Below are 20,752 nucleotides of genomic sequence, written 5' to 3' on the forward strand. Positions count from 1 at the left end.
AGCTTACCAACTCACTAATGTTCTTATTGTGTACCATTTCAGTTTCTGTAGCTAATTTTTTATATGTTGCAAAACAGATAATTAGTTGATCTGTTGCCTATTATGTATATGTCACCGGATGCTAGACTTTTTTAGCGAAATAAATTTTGGGAGTCCGTCAGACAACCGCACAACCACCACAACAGGCGAAGGGCAAGCTGAGAACAATCATCTACAGCCACAAGGCCTACATCATAGGTCTGTGCACCACCACTAATTTAATCACGTTCCGGTTGTGGCGTCATGATTTCATTAACCAGACGAGGTTCCTGTCTCTATAGAACTCAATGCAGAGGTACGAATCCTGTTCAAGTAATTTAATCACGCTCCTGTCGTAGCAGTCATGAAGTCATTAACCAGACGGGTTCCTATAGAACAAATCATGTTCAAGTAAGGTCGCCATCAGATGAAGCTAAGCAAAAAACAAAAGAGTCCATCGCTGAACTGATGTCGTATAAAAGAAAATAGCCACATTTTTCTTGCTTAGGTATTTAGTTTGTTTAGATAACACGTGTTTCCCTAGCATTCCGCTGGAAACTGATCGAGTGTATTGTTTCGGATGATTTCTCATTACATAGTTTACACTCGAGTTAAATCTGATACCTAGCTGCGAGATATATGAGAGGAGTAAAAATGGCTTTTAACCACAACATTCAACTTAGATCCTGTTTTACCATTGGCGGACTCCGTTGACCATAAAAGTCAACTGAAGATGGGTGTATGCAGGTAGAACCGCAAGTGTGTTCTTTCGGATGTGTGACATTGTGAATGCTCACAGAGGAGGATGACGGTAATTACAAATACATATGGTGGTTAGGCTCAGGGAGTTTAAGTGTTTCCCTCCTAAGTGACATTAGATTTGAAGTAAACCAAAGTCGTAGGGTGTGTTGAATGGAGGCCAAGGATGATCACTTCTCAGTTAAATTGTCTTGTAATATTATCAAGGGTGGACAGTAACTATGCGTTGTTTGGAAGTCAAATTTTTATTGAACTTTTTAAGCTTCTTTGAACATGTTTAGGGTGGTCAGCAACTTGTTGACACGGATGTTGTCAAATGTCCATAGTCTACCCATAAAAGGAATGTTAAAAATGCGCTATAACACCTGTCTAAATATTTAATGGCATAGATAAATTAAGCTCTAACCTTGAACCACCGTAAGGAAACCCAATATATAAAAAGGAACAAGAAAACCCATATATTTTTGACAAAAATAAAAAAAAAAGTAATACACAAAATTGGTCAAAAAGACCAATTACAACAAATCCAGGGTGAAATATATTCTTAGGTTTAGATATTGTTCATATAGCCAAAAAATAGAAAAATACTGTTCATTTAGCCAAAATGGATATTTGACCCAGAATCTTTTTTATTTATTAACCTGAAGAGACAAATATGTCCCTATCTTCTTCAAATAGCTACTGGACTGAAGACGAACAAAGTAATCAAATAAAAACAGAATATTTCATTGCAGATCAAATAAAAACAGAGTAAAAAAAACAGAGTACTTAATTGCTCTGTTTTACGAATTAAAATAGAGCAAAAAACAGAGTGCGTGAAACAGAGCAAAAAACAGAGTGCGTGAAACATTACAGATCCTTCATCTCTGCCTCATGCCAACCACAATTGTCATCACCTGCACATCTGTAATGTCATCTCCTGCATCATTTCATTGCAATACCAACCAGTCCACCTGACACTTCACTAGAACCAGTTTCTCTATCATCAAAACAACAACACCACTACCCATTAACTACATTACTGCCACCAGATCCAATAACTGCAGCTGCAACTAATAGCAGTACCTGCATCATTCAAATAAACAATGTTAGACAGATACAATAACAACAATTGCTTAATTTTGCAAGTGCAACTAAAATTTCTGTTCTAACTCACAATAAGAGATGGCCTATATAGTATTCATTTCTAACATAAGTGAAACACTCTTTAGCAGATGTTGCATTTCTTTCATTAATCCAAACAAAGAATACTCATTTAAATACAATCTATACTAATCTCACAATTGTCAATTCCTCCCCATTCATCAACTGGCATAATTGTTTTCGGCACAACATTCTTAATATCAACACAAGACGTAATCAGATACATTAAGCAATAAATACATCACGCACCTGGTTATATCCAACGGTGCGACTATTATTCCAACTTTAGTTTCAGTAATCAACACAGGATGTACCTGTGTACGTCAAGAAATAGTATAGGATGGCATGTACTTTCCCATCTATCTGTTCTTTTTCTTCGTATAAGTTGAGACTATACTTTTTAAAATAAGAAAATTAGTAAGGCTTATGTAATTGTCAAAAGAGATTATATTGTTACTGCATTATCAGTGAAACAAAATTTAACACATTGCAAAATCCAACACATTGCAAAACATAACGAAACTAGTTTCATCCTAGCCTAAATATCAGTGAAACCAAATTTAACCAAATTTAAAACAGGATGTAACTGGTTTCATCCTAGTTTAAACAAGGGTGAAAACAAATTCAAAATTTTTTAAAACATGATGAAACTGGTTTCATCCCTGCCTAAATATCGATGAAACCAAATTTAAAACAGGATGTAACTGGTTTCATCCAAATCTAATTTAAACATGGGTGAAAACCGATTAAAAAAAATTTAAAACATGATGTAACTGGTTTCAATCCAGCCTTAATATGGGTGAAAACAAATACAACCCAATTTAAAACATGATGTAACTGGTTTCATCCCAGCCTAAATATCGATGAAACCAAATTTAAAACATGACGTAACTGGTTTCATCCAAGCCTAAACATGGGTGAAAACCAATTAAATTTTTTTTAAAACATGATGTAACTGGTTTCATCCAAGTTTAAATATGGGTGAAAACAAATACAACCCAATTTAAAAACATGATATAACTGGTTTCATCACAAAATTAATCTGAATAGCTTCAAATGGACATTTCTATTCCAACATCAAAACAAACAAAACACAACCCAATTAGACAACTGAATAAGAAAGGAAGAAACAGAACAAAAAAAGGGCAAAAAAGGTGGTACCTTGACACAGATACCACATCCAATACACAGCTCCTCAGAGATGTAAGCAATCTTTCCAGCTACAGTAACCTCAATACACAGTTTCTCTGTTGAAAACCCAAGTTAGGAAATTGAAAACCAAAACCCTAAATTACAAAGATTTAATAATTCAGAATAAGCCCCAAATCCGATTGAAAACAAAGAGTTGTTCAATTAGGGTTAGCAGAAGATGGAGAAACCGATTTCTGATAGTGTTGATTTTCACTTTAGATGGTGAGAGACGTTGATGGTGGGTATGAGAAGATACAGAAACCGATTTGAGAAGACCCCAAATTCTTATTGTTGATGATGAGAGACGTTGACTGTGGATGGTTATGGAAATGTTGGAGAATGGGATCGACAAATTGATGAGTTCTGGTAATAAAATCATGAAAAATAATCAGGATCGAGAAACTTACCAGTGAAATTGATGGAAGAAATCAATGGATTCGGTGGAGAGCAGTTGAAGAAGGGTTTTGGAGATAATTGATGGTGGTGCTGGTGGTGGTGATGAAATCTTTTTGAAGAGAGATTTTGATTTTTCCACGGTGGTGATGGCGGAGATGGAGAACGAGATGTTTCTGGTAGAGGGTGGCGGAATTTTTGAGAAGATGAGGGCGTTTTTTAGTTTTTTTGAAGAAAGAAGAAGAACGTGTCGAGGTATAGGTGGACGTGGCAGGGTAGTTTTGTCCATTTCACACAAAAGATTCTTTTGGACATTTGACCCAGACTGAAAGCTTACAAGTCCATATGGCCCAGGAAACACACAATTTTGGCTATATAGCCCATTTTCTGGATAAAATATGCATACATCCCCTCCCTGTCTATTTAATGTATTTTCCCGTAACACCGAATGAAAAATACATCGTCACGGAGAGGGGCGAAGCCGCCGCACATCAAATCAAACGTGCATCACCACGGGCGAAACCTTGCACACATCAAATCAAAAATGCATTGCCATGAGGCGGGATGAAGCCCCGCGCACACCAAATTAAAAGGAAAATAAATAAAATCGGCACATATTTTCCACCTATTTAACGTATTTGCTCCCCACACCAAATCAAAAATACATCGGCCACGGGATGGGGCAAACCACAACGCACACCAAGTTAAAAGAAGAAAAATGCCCGGTGTGTAGCACGAGAATAAATCTAGTTTTCACTTAATTTTTAGGCCATCTTTTTCTAGTTATGTTTCAATTGAAAATTAGGATTATCACTAAGTTATGAAAATTCGAATTTTCAAGGACCAATTGATAATTGTGATTTCCACAAAACTTAATTGACTATAAGGGGTGGAAACTTATAATTATCACTAAATTTTGACAACCAAATTTTTTGATAATTGGGAATTTCAAAAAACAATAGTTCCAACAAGTTCAAACAATGTGATAATTACTGTTATCACCATATTATGAAAACTAGGACTTTCACATTAATTATCATTAAATCGTGGAAACTCTGATTTTCACGTTCATGATCGAGGAAAACAAAAGAAGTAAAAAAGAAAATTTTTAGGAGCTAATTTAAACCCTAATTATCGTTTAAATTGATTTAAACTCCAATTACAAATATCAATTACTATATTAGTTGGTGATGAGAATTTTTAGTAATTAATAAGTGAATCTCATAATCTCGGTTTAATATTTTTTAATACACGTAGCTGTATATAAATCTGGGGATCTTTAAAGGAAAGTCATAAATCATCAGAAATTATATAAAATCATCAGAGAAGATAGAGAAATAAATGGTTAAAGGAAAAGGCACGAGTACTTGTAGAAAACAGAAGAATAAATCAGTTAAGCAGATCACTAACATACCCTCTAAGAAAATAAAGAAAGCAACAACAAAATTGAAGAAACAAGTTGCTATTCAAAAAATCGCAGAAGACCAACAACATGAACGTGAGAGAGCTTGATGATTTTCAACTCTATCAAGAATCAAGATCAACTTAATGTGGAATATTGGTAATTTAGTATCTTGATTAGGATAGGTAGTAAGACCGTGTCCAATGAGGGAAGAAATCTCTGAAATAGGAAAAAAACAAGTCATATCGGCTTGGGTGCTCTCTTATTCCCTTCCCCTATTCTGGAGATTTTGATCGGGGAACAGGAGAATAAGGGAAGGTAGTAAGCCGTACAGATCGGTAAATAGTTAAGTGATTGACAATTTTTGTATTGGTCGGCGCATGGTTGTCCGATGTATTTTTATTTACTAGTTTACGGGCTTTGCACGTGCTTTATCTCTTTCTCTTAATTTGTTTTTCTTTTACTAGACGAGTAGGAGAATACTACTTACTAACTAATCCCCTTAATGTAATTGTACAATAATATTTAATTGTCGATAGCAACAAAATGACAAGACACGACAAGCCATAGTGTCAGGATCTTTATCTTATACTAGAGCATTATTATTTAGGAGTTGTCGTGTCATCTATATCACTATATGTCTATTATTTTTTGGGTACCCTAAATAGCCGGGAAAGTTGTTTGCAGCTGATGCTCGTTCGCCACTACATCTTATATTTTTTTTATTTTGTTAGACTAAGTCTTGTTAGCTGTTTCCTAGTTCACTCATTTTGGGTCATTGTTCAACGGGAGAATTTCTTGTTTGTGAATTGTTAGTATTCATGATTATTGGGACTCAGAGTGACTGAAACGTCATTCTCTAATCACGCGACAACACGTTAAAGAGTGTGCTGTCAGGCTTCTTCCCGTCCAAAATTCATCATTTTAAATTTTCGCGGTAACACATGCACAAATTAATGTATGTTACATTTCCTAAGGGAACCTAGTTCCTAGACTTTAATATGCATTAGGGTATTCTGTTTGTTTTGATCACAGCTGGTTTTGGGGTACACAATAATATAAACGCCATGGTTTATTGCGTATCCAATTAATCAACAAAAATGCTACACACACCGAACCATTGTCTCGTGATCTGCGCCGACTAACACAAAACATTGGCCCATGTCTGCACATACTAATCTCGGTGCTAAGCACGCATCGTACCATCCGTGCGAACATTTCATGTTAGATGGGTTCACTTCATTGTTCCAGATTTCGGATAGATTCTAATCTCGGTGCTAAGGACAAGACCCTTCGTAACTGTAGAAATTAGAATAGACCTCTAGGGAGTAGGGATAAGACTCTTCTTTTGGTGATGTAGTATGTACAAAGTGTGGAGAGAGAGACTGAAAGGTTTTTTCAGTATTTTTTTTTTCTTTTATTTGTTGCATTAATGAGGACTTACATAGTGGGACCCTTTTTTATGTCCACCTATCTTTTGTTTGTGTCTAATTCTGAAGATATATTATGGAAAACCCATGTCTTACATAGGGGGACCCTATGTTTTGTGTCTAGCGCCAGCGGAATACCAGTTTGTGTCTAATATGAAGATATACTCCCTCCGTCCCTAATTAGATGACCTACACCATAAATAAGTGGAGTAATGGATTAGTATTATTATAATAAATATGTAAAATTTGATAGCCATATTTATATTCATTAGATAGGTGTTTTAAAATGATTTCCAATGATACAAAGTTTATGAAAATTCGTTGTATAGTTTGAGAGATAAATTATTTCTAAATTTACTAGTAATTTTAACTAGGTCATCTAAATAGGGACGGAGGTACTATTAGGACGGACCCAGGACTCACAATGGAAGTGCGTACAAGTTACCAGGTGAAAAGGGAATTTTGCACTTTGACAAATACCAGTTAATAGGTGAAAATGGAATTTAACACTTGGCATAATAGGGGGTACCCCTTGTAGTCAAGAGGAATTTTAATGAGAAGTCTGTAATTTTTAATGAGTCGTTTCATTAAGCCACTCTTTTTTAGTGAGTCATTTCAGTAGCAATGATGTTTTGCTTTTCTGAAACCCTATGGTTTGAGATTAGACTGGTGCGTAGTTAAGTTATATCAAAATCATTAATTCTTAACAGATCGAGAATTTAGACTACAGGAAAACCGGCAGACACAAATTTTTCTGGTGGGTCCCGGTGGACCTCGCGAAGGAGAGCAGGGGGTCCCGGTTATGTGTCTGGCAGTTTTGTTTCTCGGTTTTTTTGGGAGTCTGTTAAGAATTTTTGTATCAAAATACTTCCTCCATTAATGTTTTTATATTTTTCCACAACCTACCAGTAACACCCTAACTTTTATTCTTGGAACTATAATTATTATTTTCTAATACACTAATAACAATTAATGTTTGAAGACTTTTTCGTAAGGGGTATAGATGGAAAATATTCATATATCTCTCTATTTCTTAATCTGCATGAAAACTCCAAAAACATCATCTAAAGTGGAATCGAGGGAGTATTGTGCTTTCAAACAAAATATACATAGAAAATAAATCATCCACATGGCACTCTTTATATGAGTTTAGCCAAAATAGTAAAACTTTTATTTATAGCTTATATACAACAATGAGGCTGATGATTAACTCGGACTAATTATTTTGTGATAACCAAGACTTAACAATTCTTAAATTGAAACACTTGAACAAAGGTTGGACAGTAACACTACTAGTAAGCATGGGTCTGCATTTTTTTGGGGTGAGTCTAAAAAAAATACATGTGATAAAAAATAGTTCTTCCCACACAATGCAAGTGCATTGCAATGTACAAGTTACCAGGTGAAAAGGAAATGTTGCACTTTAGCTAATACCAATCAATAGATGAAAATGAAGTTTTGCACTTGGCATAATATGGGTATCCTTTGTAGTTCTTTCCTCACAATGGAAGCAGAATATTCGATGATAATACTCCCTCGGTACCATTTTAGACCCCTGCCCCTTAGTTTGGTATTGCTACGATTTTCGTAAAAGCACTTTAGGGTTTGAAACTCTAAATTAAAAAAAAGGCTTTTTAGTACAACGAGTAAAAAAGAAAGCCAAATTACCTAAAATTTGAAATTCGACATTAATACATCTATAACAATACCGAAACTTTTAGGGTTTCGATCTCTTCTGGAGATGAGTGTTTTAAGGGTGACGAAAGCTTGAAGGAGGAAAACAATCCAACGTACAAATATACAGTAATGATTTATGGTGGGACTGTGATAAGTTAACAGCAAGTTAACACCTTGTGGACGAAAACCCGTCAGAAAGGATATATTTCCCTTTAAGAAATAACAAACAAATCCTGAGACATAAATTAAGGATCAAAATAACCACAAGTTCCACATCCACTATTAAGCCCAAAATAGAAATAAGTCGGATGTACGTTTCTCCCGCCCACGACCTCCAAGACAACAACATCTTCCTTTTCCTCCAAGTAAATGTTCAAATTATGCGATCCTTCACTGATTGAACATAAAGGTAATGTACTCTTGTTTCCTACTTTACACAGAACCGCAATTATCTCACGTCTACTTGATTGACTAATATTGCCTGGTACATTTATATATTTGCAAGAATGAATACTAATATCCAATAAAGACAAACAACAGTCAGAAAGGAAAACATAAATATGCTTGAATTCCTGATCTATGCGAGCAAAGAAGCCTCCTTTGCAGGAAACCATCCCGCAAAGTCGTGTGGGATAGCACTGCTCGTTGTTTAATTCCCGATCTATGCGAGTGAGACAATGCGAGTATATGGTTTTCGTGTAGTTTTATTTCTCGGTTCGTGAAGCATTTTTGAAGACTTTTTGACACAGTATTATTGTTTTTTGTTGAACGGCAAACCTAAATAGATTAAAGGCACACGAATTACAACTAAACAAGAGCATAAAGCTCCAGGAAAAAGCAATAGAACAAGAGTTTAAATAAAGACTTAATATTCTAAGCATAAATGTGCCTTCACCATATGATGCCATCATCCAAGCTTTACTACTATCTAAAAACACAAAATAACTTAGTAAAAGTAATTATTCTTGAAAACAGTAAAAATACATAATTTGGGATAATTTTATTTATGATTTAAAAGCATAAAAGATGAAATGATTCCCAATGAATAGGTGAAGCCCACTCATACCAAATTAAAAATGCAGCATAGGGCGGGGAGAAGCCGCGCGCACCCCAAATTAAAATGATAAAATATTTCCGGTGCATTGCACGGGCACAAATCTAATGAGTCTTTAAAATGAAAAACGTAATTTCCACCAATATTAGACACGATTTGCACCATTCCAAATTTTCAAGTAGTACAAAACTATTTTGGCCAAATTGGGTGATTAGTTGTGTTCTCACCTGTATTTTGATTGATAAGTTGTGTTTCCATTAAGACAAACAAGATCACCCACACGTGCTCTGCACGTGCTAGAGCCCATTTGGTCGTGAAAAAGTGAAGCAGGTAAACCCAATTTATTAGTCATGTTTCTTCTCCATCTGCTACATGCCTCCACTTCCTTTTTCCTCTCTCCCTGTGCTTTGGCCTTGATCGTTCTTTCTCTTTCGATCTATGTGATGGCATTTTATCCCCTTCGTATCTTTCTTAAGGAATCAGTTTATGATAACATAACCATAGATTATATTTTTGTTCTATCAGCAAGTACCCATCATTTGATGCATCTAAGAATTTATGTACTGATTGATTGTTCATTGATTTAATTAATTGAAATATAGAAAACGTTCAATGATGTGATCTGATAAAAAAAGGTGATATTAGTATTAATCAGAAGAACCGAAGAACTAATTAGAAGGACCAAAGAACAATTCAAAGATTCAGTAGGGAATAATGGTCTTTAAAATGTCAATTTACATCAATACCCCTTTATATTTATCTAATATAAAATGAAATGAAGCTAGGGTAAAATTGGAAGATGAAAATTGCAGCTTCACATAGCTACAGTAAGGGTAGTTCCCTTTATATAATAGAATATATAGGGGAGTTGTAGTTTCAAGATGTTTTTTTTGTCAAACATACCCTTATTTATGTTGTATGTAAAATTTAATTGGCTATTAAGAATAAGACAAAGGTAAAAGCAAGAAGAAAAAAAAACCCAAAAAAAAACCCACAGAAGCCACGTCTCAAGTAACCCAAAAAAAAAAAACAACCCAAAAATAAACCACCATATAACAACAAATTGAAGTGAAATCCAATTATATAGATACTACCTGAACTCCTTTCACTTAGCCATGCTTGTAGTTACACATTTTCTAGTTTCAAAAAGTTACCAGCAGAGAGGTCACCTTCGATGTTATCTGAGTTGCGATGTGGCATAACCTCATCCCCAACACCAACTAAATCTTTCATCATATTCCAGTCCTCGTAACCAAGCACATGTATAAAATGCTTGCACTGAACTTCCCTGCATTTTATTAAATTTGAGTTTGGTGCATTTCTTAACGAGACCACCAGATGACCATCATCATCTCCTTTAATTTCAGCTCTACCCATGCTTACCAAAAAAGAAAGCGCAAATAAATTTTTTGTTGTCTGCCCAAACGAATTTTTGTTCAGAATAACATTTTCGAACTTAACCGATTTCTTCCTCGTCTTCAAAACCTCAAACATAGTATGAATATTCTTAATAGTTTCTGTCTTCTCCACTAATGCGCTGCCGTCAAGATCTTCTGGATAGTCAACTTCCATTATGGATTTCATACGTTTCTTCGAAACCATCCTCTTCTTATTTGGTTCAACAACCATGGTAATAGAACATAAAGACACGTGACCGAATATATCACATATATCTTTACCAATTTCTTTCCACTTCAATGATCTGGATTGATTTGAGTTATTCTTTTCACCGTATTTGTGAAGCATACACGTTATGAAATCAGTAGGACTAGTTTTGTTCCTGAAAGTCTTGATAGATAAAGATAGTTTACAAACAAAATCCGACAGAACTTTAGCATCGATTACCTGTTGTCTTGGAGTCGTAGCTAATTGATGCAGTTGTTCTAGTTCCCCGAGAATTAGACTGAACTTATCAGAAAGACCAATATTTTCACTCTCCTCTTGAATCAGGTTATGCAGACTATGAAATTTTGACCAGAAATCATCAGTCCTAGAACTCTGAAGAGAAAAATCTTTTTTGACCGTAACCATTGTACTTCAATCCTATCTATTTCGGATTCCTACGCAATTTGACTTAGATTTTGATTTAGCTTATCCCTATTATAATTTTGTTTTTCTTACTAAACATACTGCTCCTCTTTTATACTACTACGTTTAACCGTATTAGATTCTTCAAATAACTAACTAGAGTTTACACCTTATCAACTAGGGTTTACACCTTATACATGTGCATAAGAAATTGATTATTCTTCTCTTATTCTATTAAAACTTTAATGTTATTCAACTCTCTCTTTTCCACCTCCCTATTCCTCCATCCAATTTAAAATGCCCAAGTCTGCAAGGTTTTTTTGTGGTCCATTTGGACGGTCCTTGCAGACTTTTTGGAATCTGAACCACATGGTCCACATCTGGGTTTAGGTTCAAATTTGTTGTTTTCGAAATTGATTATTTTTGTTTTGGAAATCAACCATTCTTAATGGACCGCCACACCTTCATATCGAATCTCAACTTCTCTCCAACCTTCGTGTTTCGAAAGTGCTACACTTCCCCCACTCCCTTCCCCACTCCTTTCCCCCATTACGTGTCATGGTTTTTAGGCCTTAATCCATGGATTGAGATTAGCAGGGGGTCCCATTATTATTGGATTTAACCAACAGATGCTTAACAGACTCTAACCTCTGTCAAATCTTCATTTCACCTCCTTCCATCAAATTCATCCCCGACCATCTCTGACCACAGCCGCCACCCTCTCAACTATCCAACAGTCAAACTCCTAATCTTTATCTCTCTCCATCTTGTCTTTTCTTATCAAGAACAGAAACTCTTGAAGCTAGGATTGAGAGAGATAAGACTAGGGTTAGCTTCAACAAATGGAAAACTAGACATATAGCGGTGGAAATCGGAAAGGAGTGGGGGAAGGGGTCGGTATAAAATACAAGACAAGAGTGTTTTCCTTTGTCTTCACACTATAGAACTACAGAGTTTAGCTGGTCTGCACTTTCAAAACGATTATACAATACAAGACGAGAGTCACGAGACCATTCCAAGTTCCAACTAAAATACTTATTAGTATTACTGCTAGATTTTGTATATTTAGCACAAGATTTTTTTATGAGGAAATGTACTTTTTGCACTGCCAGTGCAGTTCAAAATGAAATTCGCATGTGCAACACCCCATTAGCACAATATTTCAGATTATAATAGGCATGGGCCGCGCGTGGCTTTTATATAATTGTGTACCGACAAAACCAGCTGTGATCAATACAAACAGAGCACCCAAATCCATAATTCAATACCAATCCGACTCAGTCGTAATCCACAATTCCCCTAAATGGTTCCCATTTCCTTTCGGAGGTTAGTTTAAAAATTAAACGGCTTTTTCCTTGTCTTTAGTTCAGATCATGTAAAACCGGAAGGCAGGGAGGGAGGCCAAAGAAAGAATAATGTAGAGCTTGTTAAGAAGAAGGCAATACGGAGATTGCAGGTGATACGAAGAGACGAAAGATATACGAATAAGATGAAATCAAAAGATTAAGAATAAGAGAATTGAAAGAGTTGATAAAGATAATAATCTTGATTGATAATAATAATAAAAAGGTGTGTTCTCTACTAGAAAGGCATAGCCTTTAAATAGATTCACAAGAACCGTAAAACATAAAAGAAAAAGGAAAGTTAACTAAACTAGGAAAGCTAAACGACTTGCAAAGCAAGTAAACGAAATAAAGGAATGAGAATAACTTGTCAGAGTTGCTTCAGAAGAATGGAGGCAACTAGTCACGGTTGCCTTAGTCGAAAAAGGGATCAACTTGTCATAGTTGATGCTGTCTTGAATCAAAGGATGTCGTACATCAGTCCCCCTTTCTTGAAAGAAACTCGTCCTCAAGTTAGCCAATAAAAAGAATTTCATTTTCTCCAAATATTGCTCCTATCCTCGAGTTTTGATTACAGAATATGAGTTCTCTTCCTCCATGGAAGTTGTAGATCCCACATTTACCGTCTTACCACGATCAAACACAAATCGCATATCTCTAGAGATCATAAAACAAAGTATCCAAGAAATGTGTCTAAAAGCATCGTAAGAGATGTGCTTAGATCTCCCACGATCAAAGACAAAATTCACGTCACTAGTATTTGTAATAAGAAACATGTCAGCGACGACTTCCACGAACACAACATGCGTGTCTTCCAACCTCGGAACTACTTCTAAAGCATAATCAATTTACTTGTTCCTCCGCTGGTCCAAAAATTTGAGTGACTCCTTGAATATAATACCAACATTTCTATTTTGGAACTGATTCCACCAACCAAGTCTTCTATTCTCGACATAACGTTTGGCATTCACAGTGTTGTCAAAATTTCTTGCAAGCGGCAACGCATAAATAGATGGAGAAAAGAAAATAGTATAGAAAATGTCATTGAACCTTTCTTCGTCAGTAGTAACTGGTTGAAATTCACTCATATTGTATCCTTGACTATCTAGTACTTCTCTTTGTTCCATAAAATTAACTTGCTCAACCATCTTTACTAGCCAAGATTCGGAAAACCCAACAAAAATAATGGTGTTGAGTACCATGTATCTATGCCAATCTATGATATTTCTTTTGTAAATGGTATCCTTTAAAACACATAACTGACTTAGCCTGCGAGTTACGGCAGACACTGACAATTCTTTCTCATTTATCACCTTTACGAAAATATCAACCAGCGAAGAATTCCTTACTGTTGTACTCAAAACCTTTAGCCAAAAATTAGCCATAATTTCCAAGAGAGCAAGTAATAGTAATCCAAATCACCGTGTGATGTATATATGTCCTATAAACGGTAGAACTATTTTATTGCACTTCTAGTTGATCTCCAAAGTCCTTGAGATTGTTTTACCTCTCTCAAAGTAATTTCCGAAGTTAACCCGAAATGTGAAATCGAGTAGAACTATTTGATGGATTGTAAACAAACCAGTGTCTTCATGTAAACTAACGTTTACAGCATCTCCAGTTTCAAACCAAAGTTTATCATTCGGTTCCGTAACCAACATGAATTGCTTATGTAAAGTAAAGCTAGGTAGGAAATAAATATTTCTCACCATTATGTTTTGAGCATCTGATAATTCATGGAAAAGTACTTCAACTCCATTAGTCTCAGCATTAATGTTTGAAAATTCTTGGTCCTGGGCACCATATACTTCCAGCACGTCTGTTTTCAAACACAAATTGATATTAGCATTGTATCCATAACTTGGCATTAAAATTTTCCGCTCGAACAAATTTGAATGAATTCCAAAAAGTACTTGATGTTCAGCTGTCCACAGTGTTGTATAGTCTCTTGATCCCAAGAAAATCGACTGTGTTATGAATGTCATCCTCGACCTTTTCTTCGAAGCTTGGTGTGTACACAACAATTCTATGAAGAAATACCATAATCCAGTCACGAAGGATAGTAAAATTTTCGCAGCGTGTATTAGGATTGACGAACACAGATCGAAGAACTTGAAAAATAATGGAAAGTATTCCTTCATGATATCACCAGATTTTATCGCGCTTCCTTTACCTGGATTTCGTCTCTGAATAACCGAGAGAATTACTACATGATGGTGACTAGAAACTCTCATGATGAAGAACCACAAATTTCGTTGTTTATCATTATCCATGGTGCTAGGTGAACCAGCACTTCCAAAGTGACTATTATGCGAGCTAATAGCGTGACAACTTATTGACCAAAGCATTGAAGAAAAATGTACCCAGGGGTACTGATCTATTTTTCTACACTGGGTAAAACCATGAGAGTAGTATGAGCTTTGCAATGTTAATTCTCTTTCGGCCACCCCTTGTTCTTTCTGTAGGTGATGCTCGGCATAACCATCAATTAAATCCAACTTATGCTTATTTATGACATAAAACGACATATTAGTTGTCGACATGCATATACTCGTTACACAGCTCCCATCAAAGTTTGTATTCTTCTTCATACGACTACCATCTTTAGTGCATATCCTATTAGATGTCAGTGTACGTTTAATCACAACGACACAAGACTGATCAGAGGGTTCAAAGTAAGAAATACTAACAGCTTCGTAAGCACCAGCATTATCGAATGCCACCTTGTTGACATCCCTGGAACTTATTATCACCACCAAAAGCCCCAGTGAATGACTGCGAAGTTTCAATGGACTTTTATCAACAACTTCTTTATTTTCCAGCAAGAGCAATTCCTTGGTATTTGATAGAACCATTTCAGTAGGCGAACCATTATCAATAGGCTGGAAAAATTCTTGCCCCTCGATCTTAGCATCAACGGTTCAATTAAAAGTGATAATGTTATGTGGAGATCCTTCCATTGACAACTCATGGATCAGGTATACAGTAAACTCCACTGTACCATTGTTGCGAAAAGCATCAACCATGCGAGCAACCACGAGAAGAACAAATAATATTTTCCCGAAAGATGAATGAAGGTCATATGAAACGGCAAAAGTTAGTTGTGCAGCTATGTGATACGGCACAGCGGAAACGATTTGAAATAAACCGACACGCGGAGAATCCATTCCGATAAATAGGACCCAAAGATGATAAACAAGGAGAATCCACTCCTTAACGGGGATGATAGAAACTCCAATCCAGGAACAAAGTAATGATAAACGATCAATGATGATCAAACTCTCCAAGAGAAGTAAACATGTTTTAACCCAAACGGTATTTTCATTAAAGCGAGCTAATTATCCAAGCTAAATTGAAATGACAATAAAAAAGGCTATTTATAGCCTGCAAACATAAACCCTAGAGTCTAGAAGTTTCTAAACAAGATAAAAGAAACTAATTATCCTAACTAATAATATACCAAACTAATGAATATCCTAATAAATATCCAAGATGTTAGTCAAATCTTGGACCTAGTAAGCCAGACCTAAATATGCCCCGTATCAGGCTTCCCTACTGCGGCGAAACTCGTCTCGAGTTCATAACAAATTAGGCAAAACAAATACAAAGTACTTAACTGTTCTTGAATTGGTACTTCGGCGACATAGCTTGCTCACGAATTATGCACGGGCATAACAAAGCGGCTGAAACTAAACAGATGATGAGAGTCCCACCATTCTTGTGTATGGAAACTAATTTGTTGCTTTTGTTGAAACCCACAGAGAGAGATTCGAGATCCCAACCCAAGCAGGTGAATGTAATTACGAGACCATCCAGAAATTATAGAACGCGCTTCACAACAGTTGGCAAAACGATCTTCATATGGACATGGAATAAATGAAGCAACTTCCCTTTGTATCATTGTATTAACAGCAGGGTCCTTATGTTCAACTAGCTGGTGCGACGAACTCCCTTTGTCTGCTTTCTCAAATTCACTGGACTCCATGTTTATTGTTGCGTCTTCCTCTGACTTATGACGTGCTATTAGAATTACTTTTGTCTTCTCCCACATAAATTCATAAGAGTTGTCTTGATTTCTAAAAATTGCACCAACATCTAATAACCAAGGCTTACCCAACACAACATTTCACACACAATTGAGTCAGAATATTTCTTACCGAATGACAATGAAAATCTGCAAACACCGACACAAGTAATTGATCCTCTGTTGACGCACACAATTTGATCAGGACAAGATACCAATCCATTTGCGTACCCAAGGCCTCCACCATTCTTCTCGACACCAAATTGTCAATACAACCACCATCAATACTAAACCGGCATGTACTCCCATTAACAATTCCAGAAAACTTGGGCAATCTGATTTTCTGATCATATGGATTATAAGCCCTGTCGATCTTCTTATCATATGGATTATAAGCACTGTCCATATCACAAGGAACTACTACACATCGCCTTAATAGCCCTTAGATTTATAGAACTGAAAACCTTGAGAAATAGATTGGCATAAAAGATTAAAGGCTCAAAGATTAAAAGGGGTTTTGGCCGGTGGGTTTAAGTGTAGGGTTTGACTTGAAAGAAAGAGTAATAACCAAACAGGTCGTCCAACACAACTGATAAGTTTGTGGAGATCTTACCAGACCGTGACGAACTGTTCTGACGAGATTTAAAGAACCTGTTTATGTTTAACTTCGCAAACGAAGATCAAAAGAAATGATTTTTCTATTTCTTAATCGAACAGACCTCTATTCTTTCCCACTAATAGTAAATTAGGGTTCCGAAGTATATCAAAAATTGAACTGTAGAACCGTGTACGAGATACTCACTGAAACATGATGACAAGATGTCGAGAAACCGAATCTTCAACTGACTACAAGTTTCAAACAAGATGAACGAACTTTTTTTTTCCTTTTTTCCTTTTTTTTCTTTTTTTTGATAAAAACCTAAATATCACAGGAATCCTCAAGTGATTCTTCTAGGCGGCCTCACAGAAAAACAGCGCAGGAAAACCTGCTCTGAATACCACCTGATACGGCACAGCGGAAACGATTTGAAATAAATCGACACGCGGAGAATCCACTCCGGTAAATAGGACCCAAAGATGATAAACAAGGAGAATCCACTCCTTAACGGTGATGATAGAAACTCCAATCCAGGAGCAAAGTAACGATAAACCATCAATGATGATCAAACTCTCCAAGAGAAGTAAACATGTTTTAACCCAAACGGTATTTTCATTAAACGAGCTCATTATCCAAGCTAAATTGAAATGACAATAGAAAAGGTTATTTATAGTCTGCAAACATAAACCCTAGAGTCTATAAGTTTCCTAAACAAGATAAACATATAAAGAAATTAATTATCCTAACTAATAATATACCAAACTAATGAATATCCTAATAAATATCCAAGATGTTAGTCAAATCTTGGACCTAGTAAGCCAGGCCTAAATACGTCCCGTATCACTATGCTTCTCGTACTTCTTGCTGTTGAGAATAGCACAAGAGCATTCTTCAAATTTCTTAGCTGCTCCACTAATTCTTGTGCCAATGATACTCTCTTAGCCTTTGAGAAAATCCTACCACGAATTCTTCTAATATAATTTCTGGTAGTCATATCGACTTGAGGTTGAAAATCATATTCACAGAGAGACATATAAAGATTTGAAACAGCGCATGCGAATAGTTTTTGTTGAGAATCTACTCTTTTCGTTCGGTTACTTGGATATACCTCAAAATAATCTCCATAGGCCAACTCATGATCAACAGCCTTACTGGGGTTTATATGAAAGACCATTCGCGGTTTCTCATGAGTAAGAACTCGATTATTTTCAACTCTAGATAAAACAGGTATATCAACATCAGAAGCTATTAAGCATAGTTCCGAAGATTTACCATTAAGTTTTTGTAAAACACGCAGAATCTCTTCATCTTGATTTACTTCGTCCTTCTGAGAAGTATTTATGTCTTCGTCATAAATAACAACACTAAACTCCTGTGAATTATACAAAACCTTATTAAGGTGGCTTTGTTCTTTCTCTTGAGAAGTAAACTTCGTCTCTTCTTCACCAGTTGATGTAGCAGGAACAACTACAACACCTTTAGATGACGAATCATCTTGAGTTGATAACGATACAACTTCATCGTTATTTGTTTCTTCCTCATCTTTGTCCACCAGATTTTCTTATTCTCTATATTCTAATCCAAAATTGTTAGAGCATAGATCGGTCAACCTCGCATGCGTTGCTATCTCAAGCATGTTTGTCAATGTTAGTGATCAAAAATATAAGTCTTGATTTCTAGTCTATTATAGCTAAGTCTCGGACTAGGTTAGAAGGTGTAGTTGAGTTCAAGGACTTCATGGCGATTCATCAGACAAGAAGAAGAATTACTCAAGAAACTGGTGGAACTTCTCGACAAAAAGGTATGTGAAGACTTGAACTCATGTATCACTCCAAAGTCCATCTATTCTATCTCCTACTTCTTGAGACGAAAGTCCTATGCTATATATAGACTATGATCATACACATTAGATATTTTGAGCTGAGTATATCTCGCTTATTTATATCTCGAAATGTGTGTTGGTAAAGCGTTTCGCTTCGACCATAGTTTTCTTTACCTAGTGATGAAAGTCATGAATGTTTCAATCACTTTGAAAATTGCTTTGACGAGAAATAGTGTAACAACTATATAACGTCCTCTAAGAATGTTTCAATGATTGGAATAAGAGTTTAGATTACATTACCATGGATTCCTTGAACCGAAGTTGTCCAACTTTGTTGATCAAGAGAAATCGGTAGGATTGTGGAATTGGCTTGCCAAGTCCGCGAACTGACGGAAGTTCTCATTCCAAGAATTTCTGCTGGGATTTCTAATATAACTCGTTTGCTGATAAGTCCGCGAACTCAGTACGCGAACCCAGTTCGCGAACTGGAGGAAGTTCTCGACCGAGAATTTCTACTGATTTTGGAAAACTCAACCTATTGTACTTAAGTCTGCGAACTTGTTTGTGAGCTTAAGTGGTTATGATCTAAAGATGATTTCTGAACATAGATATTAAATTATCAAGGAATGCTTTATGCAAACCGTGGCTATAATGTTCATGAACCGATTTAATCGAATCGAATCATCTTTGTTTCAATTGTGTCTTATGTAGTTATATAAGATCTCATAGCAATTGAACGACTCTTTAACTAGTTCATGTGAGCCATTTGAACTAGTTATGGTGAAGAAGAAAATGGTTGGTATGAAACATTCATATGGTTAACCTTTGGTTACTGTACTGAACCAACATACACGTACACGTTTGGACACGGTTTTCACAAACCCAGTAAACGTGTATGGTATTGTCTATGACAAGCTAAAGATTTCGATCTAACGGTTGAGAGATATTATCTTGAATCTAAATCAGGTTTTCATCTAACGGTGGATATGGTTTGTTTAGTAACTAAGGAAAAACCCTAATTTGAAGACTATATATAGGGGACATCTAGCAATGGGAAAAACTAATCCCCACACGTCTGTGTGCTACTAGTGCGTTCGCTAGAGTCTTTCTCCATTAACTCTTAAACTCGAGTTAACGACTTAAAAACTTCATTGGGATTGTGAAGCCAGACCGATACTACTTTATCGTAGTTGTGTGATCTGATCTTGCATCTTCTATCGTACGAGTACAATCTTTTATTGGCTTGAGATCGTGAGAGTTCTCCGATACGCAAGATAAAGTAATCACAAATATCTTCGTCTCTCTGTTTGTGATTCCTCGACAAACCGCCTGTGTAGTCAGGAATGATTGTTGAGTAGGTGATTGATTAATCTAGGTTATTCCTCGGGAATATAAGACCGGATTATCAATTGGTTTCTAATTCCCCTAGATTTTATAATCGAAAGCCGAAACAGAATTAGGGTTTATCTGTGGGAGACAGATTTATCCTCTTTGATAGACTTTTCTGTGGGAGACAGATTTGTTTATTGTTAAGCCTGCGATTGTGTTCATAGCAACTCTTAGTTGTGGGTGAGATCGGCTAAGGGAATCAAGTGCGCAGCATCCTGCTGGGATCAGAGGCGTATGAGCATAATTGTACCTTGTATCAGTGGGAGATTGATAGGGGTTCAACTATAGGCCAGTCTGAAGTTAGTTGTAATAGGCTAGTGTTTGTAGCGGCTTAATACAGTGTGTGTTCAATCTGGACTAGGTCCCGGGGTTTTTCTGCATTTGCGGTTTCCTCGTTAAAAAATCTCTGGTGTCTGTGTTATTTATTTTTCGCATTATATTTTTTTATATAATAGAAATAATACAGGTTGTGCGTTAATCT

General features: G+C 36.1%; 1 protein-coding gene across 1 annotated transcript; it reads right to left on the bottom strand.

Moving 5' to 3' along the window:
* Positions 1-1,779: 1,779 nt before the first annotated feature.
* Positions 1,780-11,098, bottom strand: LOC113333510 (non-structural maintenance of chromosomes element 4 homolog A-like). The gene is made up of 3 exons (XM_026579978.1): positions 10,222-11,098; positions 3,082-3,167; positions 1,780-1,842 (listed from the first exon to the last, which is right to left on the bottom strand). The coding sequence occupies exons 1-3, from the start codon at positions 11,096-11,098 to the stop codon at positions 1,780-1,782; spliced, it is 1,026 nt and encodes a 341-aa protein (XP_026435763.1).
* Positions 11,099-20,752: the final 9,654 nt, after the last annotated feature.

This window comes from Papaver somniferum, chromosome 1, assembly GCF_003573695.1.
Source record: "Papaver somniferum cultivar HN1 chromosome 1, ASM357369v1, whole genome shotgun sequence".
NCBI classification, from domain to species: domain Eukaryota; kingdom Viridiplantae; phylum Streptophyta; class Magnoliopsida; order Ranunculales; family Papaveraceae; genus Papaver; species Papaver somniferum.